The 11,582-nt window shown below is 55.4% G+C and overlaps 1 protein-coding gene across 10 annotated transcripts; it reads left to right on the top strand.

The window, feature by feature from the left end:
- The first annotated feature begins 335 nt into the window (after positions 1 to 335).
- Fam110a (family with sequence similarity 110 member A) lies at positions 336 to 11,345 on the top strand. Of its 10 annotated transcripts, none has more exons than XM_059261612.1 (3): positions 7,633 to 7,791; positions 8,611 to 8,761; positions 10,149 to 11,345. In XM_059261612.1, the coding sequence occupies exons 2-3, from the start codon at positions 8,658 to 8,660 to the stop codon at positions 11,113 to 11,115; spliced, it is 1,071 nt and encodes a 356-aa protein (XP_059117595.1). In that variant the 5' UTR covers positions 7,633 to 7,791; positions 8,611 to 8,657; the 3' UTR covers positions 11,116 to 11,345. The 10 variants fall into 10 exon arrangements, with proteins under 10 accessions (XP_059117592.1, XP_059117591.1, XP_059117600.1 ...); XM_059261613.1 differs by having other exon boundaries at positions 8,602 to 8,761; XM_059261610.1 differs by having other exon boundaries at positions 8,590 to 8,761.
- The last annotated feature ends 237 nt before the right edge of the window (positions 11,346 to 11,582 follow it).

The following is an 11,582-nucleotide window of genomic DNA, read 5'->3' as shown; positions in this document are numbered from 1 at the left end:
GAGAGAGAAAGAAAGAAAGAAAGAAAGAAAAGAAAGAAAAAGAAAGAAAATGTTGGGACTAGGGCCTGTGCAAAACCAAACAAATCTGGGACTAGCAAATCCTGCAGCTGGGGACCGAGGAAATCCCAGCTGGAAGAGGAGGAGAAGAAAGGGAACGCATTGGCCGCCAGGGGCCGGGGCAGCCGGAAGGACGAGCGGCCAGCTGGGCTCCTGGCGGCCACCGTGGGCCAGCGCCCTCGCCCCCACCATCTGCCGCTCCTGAGGTTGCCTGGCAACTCGGGTGGCGCGCCGTTCGAACGGAAGCGATGGGCCAATCAGGAAGTCCGGGGCGAACCATTGCGGCGACGGGGACGGCGCGCTCACTTCCCTTTCCTCCGGGCTCTGGGGACCTTCGCCCAGCAGGATCGTGGGACAGCCACGGCCTCCCTCTTGGGAGAGCTCGCCACTCTCAACACGCGACAGCCGCTGGGACCAAGCGCTCCAGCTGTCAGCCTCGGCAGCCCGCGAGAAGCGGGGACCCGCCAGACCCTGGCTGCCGGTAAGCATGGGGGTGAGGGAGGCCACAGGAGTCCACGCACCATCCCAGGCAAGCGTTCCAGCACAGAGGGCCGACAGAGGGTTCAGGTCTAGTGTCCAGCCCAGGGGCCAGCGGAGGGTCCAGGCTGTTCCCCTGTCCCACCCTGCAGCCTCCACTCCAGGCAGATCTGCCTTGAGAGTTTCAGAGGGCCCCTGCTGGTCACTCTCAGGGGCTTATGGGGAGGACGTGGCTCAGGGGATCCCAGGGCTAGGCTACCTCTGCGCTACCTGTCCTAGGAGTTCCTCTTTAGGACGTATGGCCTTTTCTTCCCCAGGGACTCATTTGGCAACTTTTCTGCCTAAATGGTCCGGAAATCCCAGTCAGTGCTGCCCTCTGAAGAGGGCCTCCCTGGAGGCAGGCTAGATTCCGGAGGACAGCAGATCCAAAGGCCCTAAGTCATGTGGGCCTCTTGGAAGTCTGCTCCTGTGGGGTGTGTGTGTGTGTGTGTGTGTGTGTGTGTGTGTGTGTGTGTGTGTGTGTGTGTGTGTGTTGGGGGTGGTGTGGTGTGTGTATGTGTGTGTATGTTGGGTGTTGGGGGCGGGTGGATCAGCCTCTAAGCCAGAGTTGCTAGTCACTGGACTTTAGAGTCGGGTGCTGGGTCAGGCCCTCCCAAGTGGAGCGTCTCATTTAGGGAGGACTGTGCCCCCTCTTCAGGTTGCTGTTGTTGGCCTCTTTTCATAGGTGGGGAAACTGAGGTTCTGAGAAGTTGAGCCCATTGCTCAAAGTCACAGACCTAACTGTGCAGGAGCCTTCCAGTCCTGGACACAGGGAAGAGCCGGATTTGATGGAGGATCTCTTCTGAGCGGAACAGCTCATCCCCCAAACCTGGTTCTCGCTGGGGGGGGGGGGGGGAGTCTGCGTTGGCCTGTCTGTTTTTCCTTGTGTCGTCCCCACCCCCCACCTCCCCTCAGGGTCTTTTGTGGCCCAAGCTGGCCTCAGTCTTACTGTGTATAGGAGGCTGGTCTTGAACTCATCACCCTGAATCTGTCTCCTCGGATGACAAGCATTCGTCACCACCGCACCAGTTTTATGCCATTTCTAGGGTGGAACCCAGGGCTTGGTGTGTGCCAGCTGAGCTCACACTCCTGCCTCCTTGGTTCTTACCACCTTGTCGGGCTTCCTGCGGCCGGTGTGCCTTGTTTTTCCCGGCGGTGTCTGTTCCGAAGTGTACACTCGGTGTCTTATAAGGCAGTTTATTACCTTCCCCACTGGAATGCATCAGGCAAGTGAGATGCTTAACCGGGGTGCAACATGTCAGGGTGCCTGAAACTTCCAGAATCCAGATGATCAAAGCCAACATCTGTTGGCCATTTGCTGTGTGCTGTGCTGGGGGGTGGAGCGGGGTAGGGTGGTGTGAGCTCTGGTAGACTCTGGCAAGCATAGGCATCGCTGATGTGAGTACCACCCCGCCCCCACCACCCCCATCCAGCTACCTCATTTTTAGGCAGAATGACAGACGCTATAATGCTGCGGTGGCTTGTAGCAAGCAGGATCTGGACAGATGCATAGTGGCCGTCAGTAGAGGGGCTGATGGGAAATAATCAGAAACTCCTTAGGTACTGATGTGGCACCAAGAGGAACATGGGTTACTGAGCAAAGGGACTGGGTGAAAATGACACCCATATGACGTGCTTTGCAGTTCCAAGCTTCGACCGTGGGTCAGCTAATGGAGAAGCCACTAAGAAGACATCGTGATTACATCTACAGAAAGTTATGAGGTCACGGCTCTGCCTGTGATTTGTCACTGGCTGTGTGACTTTGGGCACGTTTCTTCACATTCTGAGCTGGGATGAAACACTGCATGTGTGAGCTCAGGCCGAGACCGGGTACTGTAGGACAGGAAGTGGGTGTGGCCACAGGTCTAACTCAGGCCTCACCTTCCCAGCCCCTCCCCCTCCCCCTCCCTCCTCCAGTGTAAATCTGCCTTTGCTCCCATTTTGTCAGGGTGCAAACTGAGTCCCCAAAGTTTGAATTAGTGGAGGAGCATATATAAAGGGGATGTGTCCGTGTAGACGCTCACTGCTCTAGGCATCCACACCCACGCCCCTCCCATGGTGGCCCACTCATAACTCCCTCCCTGAGGTTCGTGCAAAGCTACTCTGAGCAAGGCTGACTCCTAGACAGGCCAGGGCACGATCCTGGTGAAAACTCCAGAAATAGCTTGGAACCTGGCCTGCCCTGGAGAATGCCCAGTCGGGTGTCTCTGACCTGGACAGCTGGCTGGCTCTTCTCCACTGCCTGGAGCCTTCTTGATCCTCCTCTGCAACTGCCAAAGGCCTCTCTGTCTACCAAGCCTAAGCCAGGTTTCCTTTGAAAGGGCAGAGAAGCAGATGGGGTGGTGCAGAATGTCATAAAAACCATCAGCCCTAGAAATCCACCTTCTACTGGGAAGACAGGATACAAGGGGAAGAGTGGACACCCCGCTGCTTGGGCTCAGACCTCTTGCCATGTGCTGAGCACTCTAGCAGTCTGAGCTGTGGTTTTCCCGACTCTAGGAAGTGAGGGGCTCACTGCTTTTATTCCATGCATTGCTACAACAGGCGTGTGAAAGTTAGAGGACACATAGTCAGTTCTTGCCTTCCACTGTGGGGCCAGGGTTTTGAACCCAGATCGCCAGGCTTGTATGGCAAGCACTTTTACCCCAAGCCTTCTGCCTGGGCTCATCTTAACCACTTTGAAGTATACAGAAACTCCATACCCAATACTCAGTCATTTCCCACCCTCAAACTCAGCCTGGCAACCACACTCTGTTGCTAGTGTTTTGACTCTTTATACACGGAAGCACGCAGTATCTGCTCCGCTGCATTCAGCTTGTTGCACGTAGCCTGATGTCTTCAAGTTTCATTCATGTAGTGCGTCAGTGCCCTTCCCTCTGAAAGGCTGGCTAATCGGTTGGACGTGGATTTTATGTTTCCTGACCCGTTCATTCATTGATGGGCACTTGGGTTGTGCCCACCTTTTTGACTGTGGTGACTAATGCTGCTGGGGATTTAGTGGGAGGGGTTTTGCTGGCATGCACACTCTAGATCCTTTAAGAGAGTGTTTGGAAATGTGATTTCTGGGAGCTGCTCTGCTCATTAACCCTGTGAGGGGCTGTCTGTCATGTTATGGTTTTCACTATCAGCTGTGCAGACGGTCCTAAAGCCACACATCCTGACCAACACTCAATATCTTTTTTTAATTTTTTTTATTTTTAATTAATTAATTTATTTTTCTTTCATCAGCTTGATACAGTACAAATTCTTATCCTAATAGTGAAATGTTTCACTACAGCTTGCCCAGTAATTGAGTAAAACCCAATCTTATTATAAGCCACAGTCATCCTGGGGTCCCCCCTGCTAGGTAGCCTCCCTGGATCTGTGGGTTGCAGTCTGATTGTTCTTTGCTTTATATCTAGAATCCACTTATGAGTGAGTACATACCGTGTTTGTCCTTCTGGGTTTGAGTTACCTCGCTCAGGATGATATTTTCTAGTTCCATCCATTTGCCTGCAAATTTCATGCTGTCATTGTTTTTCTCTGCTGAGTAGTACTCATTGTGTATATGTACCACATTTTCTTAATCCACTCTTCAGTTGACGGGCATCTAGGTTGTTTCCAGGTTCTGGCTATTATGAATAGTGCTGCTATGAACATAACACTTAATATCTTAATAATGAGTGTTTTGGATAGGACCTGTGCTAACACTGTGTGTTGCTGTGATTTTGATTGGCATTTCTTTGATGGTCCAGAGATGTGGAGCATATTTCTTTACATTCATTGTCTTTCTAGATAGCTTTTTCATATGTGTGTGTGGTGGGGACAGCTAGGCTGGCTTCGAACTCACGACCCTCCTGCCTCAGCCTCCTGAGTGCTGAGATTAAGGTGTGTGCCACCATGGCCAGCTTCCTTTCCTCCTTTGACTGACTGGACTTTCAGCCGTCACCACGCTGCTGCTCTTGTCCTTGCAGCATGGCGGTGGAGGCCTCCCCCAGAGCCGGGCCTTGGAAGGTCTGTGTGTCTGTCCTCACAGCTTTCACTTTGATGGCAGTGTTGTGCCTTGGGCCTGTTTTATAGTGGGGAAACTGAGGTATGGAGAAGTTCCCTGCAGTGGAGGTGTGGGTCGGCGCCCTGAAGATTCTGACTCTGCATCTTTGGAGGCAGAACAAGGCTTGGCTGGAAGTGTGGGTGAGTGTGGAAAGGGTGGTAGTAACGTGGTGGCCTAGGGGAGACTTGGCACTCAGGGATCCTGGTCCCCCACTCCGGTTAATTAGTAATTACAAGGGGGAGTGAGCAGTGTGTCAGCTGATCACCAAGATCTTGACAAATGCTCCTCCGAGGGAGGTGTGCTAGGGACGTGGGTGTTTCTACACTCCTTCCTTTCCATGTCCTCCCTTCCTCCTCTTCTCCCTCCCCTCCTCTTTCCTTCCTTTGGAAATTGTAGTGTGACTGACACACAGAAAGCTGTATGTGTTTGACGTGTATAACTTGAGGCTGGCCTGGGCCTTCTTCAGCCTCTTGGTCAGTGATGTTTCCTCTCGTTTGTTCCTGAGGAAACGCAACAGGGTGGTGGTCTCAGTCCAGTGGACGGCTAGGAAACAAATGAGGAGTGAGTGAGCGCCGGGAATGGCAAGATCAGCAAAGGTCCTCACAGTGTCGAAAGGGAGGCGCTCAGAGGAGAGGACATGTGAATGAGGCTTGAAGATCGTGAGGGAAGAGGTTCTGGACAGAGAGCAGCTGGTGCCAAGGCCCTGGGGTGGGAAAGACCTTTGTAAAGGACTAACCCGGAGGGCTTTGTGGTTGGTCCAGGAATGACAGTGTGGATGAGGTGGTAAAGTTGGGCAAAGACGAAGGCCACGAAGGAGGCTGGAATTTATCCCTGGGAGTGTATAAAGGTCAAGCAGAGCAGTAGTAAAGTGTGAATCTGCTAGGAAAACACCGCCGTTATTATCTCACGTTATAGCTGAGGAAGCTGCAGCCCCAAACACAGCCTGGATGTGTTTCCATAGGTGGCAGATCCTTATGGAGCCCAGGCAAGGTGGTGGAGGGGTCTTATGGAATTTCCCAGGAGGCATAGTCTGTCTCTTGTCTCTCTCTGCCTACCAGATCCAAGCCTGGGTTCAAATCCTGGTTCTGTCACTTGCTGACTGTGTGATCTCAGGCAGGTAGCTTCACTTCTCTGTGCCTTAGTTTTCCCATCTGTAGAATGGACACAGTAGCAGTATCTACCTCACAGATAGGTATAAGAATGGAACAAGATCACACAATTTGAGCTAGGCTTGGCAGTGCATCAATGTAATCCCCGAAGGATGGCTGAGGCAGGAGGATAGAGAGTTCCAGACTGATCTGGACTATCCTGCAAGACCCTGTTTAAAACAAACACCCGTCCACCACCACCACCACCACCACCACCACCACCACCACCACCACCACCAAAAAGCGTCAAACAGAGAAATATGCAGGAATGACCAGGGCTTCTCCTTGACAAGTGTGTCTGTCTTTGTAGTTCCCACTGTTAGCGCCCAAGGCCAGCTGTAAGCCTGTTCCTTTGTTATCTCAGCCAGGCCAGGGGCAGTGAGCTGGCAGGCCACAGTGGGTGACTTGTCCCCCCTGTCTTGTGATAGACAGGGCTAGAGGGGGCTTCAACGTTCAGAGGGAAGGAAAGTGGGCAGGAACCATTTCCTGTCTCCTCCTGCCCCATCCCAGCCCTGGCCCAGCCTCCACCTGGGTACAGGAGTGCTTTGCCAGGGCTGGGGTCTGAGGTCTGGTGGGCATCTCCTTCCCCTGGACCTCACAATACCCTGGAAAGTGACAGAAGCCTTGGACTGGCAGAGGGGACAGGTGGAGCCCTCCCAGGGTTTCCCCCGGCAGGGTTGCAGTCTCCTCTGTGAAATATGGGTTTCAGATGGCCCCTCCTCCTGGTGGTCCTGCTGTTCAAGGGTTAATGGGCCATGTCATGCCACTCTACTGTGGCTGTCCCTCTTGATCCTTCAAGCTGGCACAAAGCTGTAGCCAGCAACCTCAAGCCTTGAGCGCTCACAATAGGCTCTCTCCCAAGGTCCGCTCTTCTCATTCATGGGACTGAGGCCCAGCCCCCTGCTGGCACACAGGAGGAAAGGGTGGCATTAAGGAGTGGTGGGAGGGAAAGTGCCCAGGTTGGACTCCCCCTGCTGATTTTGGGCAAGTGACTCAGCCTGGACTGTCTGGGGTTTCTATTAGTCAACTTGGATGACAATGGAGTTGCCTCATAGGAAGGCTGCCCGGACCGCACTGATGCTCACTGCGCCCCGTTTAATCACGGAAAGATTAAATGTTCAGGAAGAGCACTTTCCCGTGCCTGGCAGTGAACGTCAACTAGAATCCCGCGCAACTCTGCCTGATGTGCTGCCTGCTCTGCAGGCTCCAGCTCGGATAAGAGCCCGGCGGGGTGAGCCTTGGGGCGCGGCTCCGGCCAGGTTCCCGCACGCGGCTGTCAGTCACCCATTGCGGTCGCTGCCTGGCCCTTCTTCCTTCTCCTGGAACGCTCCGGGCCGGCGGGTTCACCTGCCAGGCCCCGGAAGTTGCGCAAACACCGGCTACCTGAGCCAGGTGGGCGGGAGGCGCGCAGGCTGCTGGCAGGAGGCGGCTTGTGCGGCCAGGTATGTTGGGGCGCTGGGCAGTGGGGAGGGAGCGCAGCAGGGATTATGCCTTCAGTCCCCGCGTTCGACACAGACGTGGGCCGACTTCTGCTCAGAGAGGGACGGCAGATCATGGGGGGCACACAGCTTTTGCTCACCTCAAGGCTTGCCGCCTGAATCTGCAGGATTTCTTCCAAGTGGGGAAGAGCCGAAACCAAACTGGGGCCTTGCTGGCGTCCTGATCCATTCTTTGGGAGCCTGAAGGGAGGGACGAAGGTGGGCTATGGCTCTGGAATAATGACCGGGAAGGCTCAAGGTTGGTGCATTTAGGGCCGTTTGCGGCAGCATTTGAAAGCCCATGGTGAGACGTTCAATCTCACTTGGCGACCCGGACCTAGGCTTCCTCTTGGAGGGGCCCCTGTGACGTGAGTTGGTGCCGGTCTGCTGGCTCATTGTGATCAGCCCATACCAGATGTCCCCTTTGTCCCTGCTGGGGCCTAGATTAGCCCTTTTGGATGGGGCTTAGAGACCCTCGGAGGGGGCGGGTCTGCTCCCTCCACAGTCAGAGCCTCAGTGTATGACAACAAGCCTGGTTTATGGAGCGCTGCCCATTTTCCAGGTGCTGCGAACCCGTTTGATCTTTCCAGCGGTGACCTGAAGGCGCAGGGAGGTGTATTTTTAACTGCCTTTAGCAGATAAGGGAACAGTCTGTTAAGAGCTCCCTCTTGTGCAAGGTGTATGGCAGAGGCTGGTGGGAGAGTGGGGCCCCAGGTGGTCACCAGGCCAGGCTTGGGAACACGCATCTGTCCCATCTTTATCTAGGGTGTTAGGTGGTGGGTATAGAAGCAAGGCGGGGGGGGGGGGGGGGGAGCTTCTGCCCTGGCCCTGCTCCTCTGACCTCCTTCCTCTTTCCCAGGTAATGTTTGGGAGGGAACTGCCTCAGCCACCACCAACGGGTTGGACTGGTTTAGGTGGCAGAGCAGATGTGGGGGTTAGGGAGGTGGGGCAGAGTCTGGCTTCCCAGACGAGGCTCTGTAGCAACTCTGCTGGCCGGACTTTTCCTGCCCAAGGTCACCTGGGGGGTCTCCTTGCGTGGAGCTAGCCTTCCTTTCCTGCCTACCAGGCCTTTGAGCCTTGGGAGCAGCCCTGTCCCCAGCCCCCACCCCACCGATGTGCTCAGGTTTCCATGGGGGCTGGGGAAGGCACATGGAGGTACAGATATATCTGCAGACATGCTATGCTTGCCTAGTACACGTAGTCTTTAAAAATGGTGATGGAATTTGCTCACAGTTAAAAATCTAGAGAGCACCTGCCCCTCTGGATTGCCAGCCCTGGGAACGCTACACCCCTTCCTTACCTTGGACCCACCTGCCTGCAGTGGGTGGGGCCTCTAGTTCACTGGTGTGCTGGTTCTCAGCTGACCCCCTAGGCATTTCAGTTCAGGACACACTTGTGGAATATCTAGCATGTATTGAGAGCCACGACATGAAGCCGAAACACAGTAAAAAAAGCAGCCGAAATTTCTGCCCACGTGGAGCTGTTATTTTAGGGAGTAGGGGACAGCAAAGAATGAAAGACCTATACCTACAGTAAGTTATATGGCACCCATGAATATAATGAGAAAAGAAGCAGGGTGTGTGTGTGTGTGTGTGTGTGTGTGTGTGTGTGTGTGTGTGAAGTCTGTGGAGAAGTGGTGCAGGGCAAGCGTGCTCGAATTGCCTTTTTAATCTCCTCTGGGGTCTAGGAAGTCCCTTCTCAGAGTCTCAGTTTTCCCTGCTAGGGAATGGTGACAGTGGCCTCCAGGCTGTTGGAGGTGGTAGAAGAGTATGTGGCTTTGAGTGTCTGCCTGGCAGTGGGGAATCCCTGTCTTGGGACATCTGGATGTCTCAGTGAGGCTTTCACTGTGTTTGGGCATGCTCTGTCTCAGTGCTGTCTGGTTAGGAGTCACCTGCCACCTTGGAGAACTTGAAGCATGGCTGCTATGATTCAGGAGCTGGTGGTGCTGGATGACCTGACATGCAAGTGTCAGTAGCCCCCAGGCTAAGCCCCCTCCTCCTCTTTCCAGACAAGAAGGTTTGACATAGGTTTTACATTGCTGTGTATCTGAGGGGCCTGAGTGGTGGGGGAGAACCGTGGCACTTTCTGATGCCTGGGATGATCTGACATCTGACTGTTGGACAACCATGGGGACACTGGAGCACCCAGGCATGGGCCTTACAGCCCATGAGCACTGTCATAGAGCAACCGTCATAGCTCTGGTTAGGGCTGTGACCTTGACAGTTCCTAGCAATAAGCATAGCTTGGGGCTGATGCTTACTCCTGTCTGCCTGCCTTGATCCCTGTGGGCTTGGCCTTGGAGCCATATCCTGGAAGCTACCCTAGTCTGGGCTCCACTCGGGTGGAGGTGTGGGGTTTCTTTCTGCTCCTCCCCTGCAGCCTCTGCTTTTGTGCCCTTTGTGGGCCTGGCATGTCCAGGCAGGTGGTTGGCACTGCGTAGCTTCCTGCCTGGGCTGGTTGTGGGATGTTGGTGGTATCTGGCTCCTCTGGGCAGTTCAGGTGGGACGTGGATGGCGGTCATTCAACCCCAACTATCCCATCGCTGGTATCCCTATCTTGAGAGCAAGGGAAGGCTTAAACAAGTTCATTGCCTCCCTGAGCTTCAGTTTCCCCAACCTTAAATGGAGCTGTTGAGAGGACCCTGGGGCTGAGCCTGGAGCCTTGAGCCTGCTTTGCTCTCTTTAAAGTGGACCTGACTTCTCAACCTCGTTCCTCCCTCCCTCAGCTGGGCGGGTCCCCGCCCACTATTGGAGGGAAAGGGTGTGGGTGGGGTCACAGGACTTCCAGTAGTACATTCTGCCTGACGATTGGCTCTTCGCGAGAAAGGGGTGTGTCCTTTACCTTATAATAGCGCAGGCTTCGCAACCAGGCGAGCCTTTGTCTAAACGTGCTCAGCCCGTCTTTTTTCCTTGCTTGCAGCCGAGCCCGGCTTCCAGCTGCCAACTTCGTGCCTTTATCTGTCTCCTCGCCTCTGCCCTCGGGGTATGTAACCGCCATGCCTGTGGACACGCTGAGCCCTGCAGCCCCCGCCGCTCCTGTCCTCCCTTTTCGCCTGCGAACCAAGGTCCCCAGCTACCTGCTACCAAGGCCAGCGGATGGGGGAGCTCGGAAGCTGAGTGCTGTGGAACGCCTGGAGGCTGACAAGGCCAAGTACGTCAAGAGTCTCCATGTGGCCAACACCCGCCAAGAGCCTGTGCAGCCTCCGTTAGCCCGACAGCCCCTCTTCAGCCCTGGTTCTCGCGGGCCAGTGCTCACACCCAGCCGCCGAGCCCTGCCCTGTCCTGGCCGCCGGCCCCAACTGGACCTCGACATCCTTAGCAGTCTCATCAACCTGTGTGACAGTCCTGTGTCCCCAGCTGAGGCCAGCCGAACGCCTGGACGGGCAGAAGGATCTACCCACAAGGTCCCACCAGCCACCCCTCCTCGTCCTCCACCTAGTACGGTTGCCGTGCGCCGAGTGGATGTTCGTCCACTGCCTGCTTCACCTGCTCGGCCCTGTCCATCGCCTGGTACCACCGCCACCTCCAGCCCGGGCCGGCCCCCTGGTCTGCAACGCTCCAAGTCGGACCTGAGCGAGCGCTTTTCCAGGGCAGCAGCCGACCTCGAGCGCTTTTTTAACTTCTGTGGCCTGGATCCAGAGGAAGCACGAGGATTGGGGGTAGCCCACCTAGCAAGGGCCAGCTCGGACATCGTGTCTCTAGCCGGGCCAAGTGCTGAACCGTGCAGCTCTGAAGGGGGCTGCTCGCACCGCAGCTCTGCTACCGTGGAGGAGCGAGTCCTGGAGCGTGTCCCCTACGGGGTGTCTGTGATTGAGCGCAATGCCCGTGTGATCAAGTGGCTGTATGGGTTGCGGCAGGCACGTGACCCTCCGGCTGCTGAGGGCTAGGTCTCCTGGACTCGGGCTTCCCGGAAGGACATTGTCAAGAGGCACCTCGTCCTTTCTTGTATCCATTGGCTGCCTTCCGGCAGACCAGACGCGGCTCCCTTGGGTGAACTCGGTGTAGAGGCCAAGACTTAGTCCTAGACCAGCATCCTCTGGCAAGCAAGGACTGACCTACAGAGGCTTGCTGTAGGCCTTGGCCTCCCCCACCCCCTAACAAGGTTTGTGACACAGTGTGCTTCTGCCTGGTTCCTCTGGTGAGGCTGGGTTTGGGGTGCTTACCCTCCACTGAGTTGGGAACCAAGTGCTTGGCCAAGCTGACTGTCGCCCCGAAGCTCCATTTCCTCCTTCCTTCTCTGTCCTTAGCTGACTTCCTCTTCCTTACCGAATGGGCCCTGGCTTCCTGGGAACTCACTCTGGGGAGGAGGTTGAGAGGATGGGATCTGTCTACTGCTCTTCCTGGTCTTTGGCAG

Source organism: Peromyscus eremicus, chromosome 4 (assembly GCF_949786415.1).
Source record: "Peromyscus eremicus chromosome 4, PerEre_H2_v1, whole genome shotgun sequence".
Classification (NCBI taxonomy): domain Eukaryota; kingdom Metazoa; phylum Chordata; class Mammalia; order Rodentia; family Cricetidae; genus Peromyscus; species Peromyscus eremicus.
Note: the sequence above shows the minus strand (reverse complement) of the source record. Positions and strands in the feature narration are given on the sequence as shown.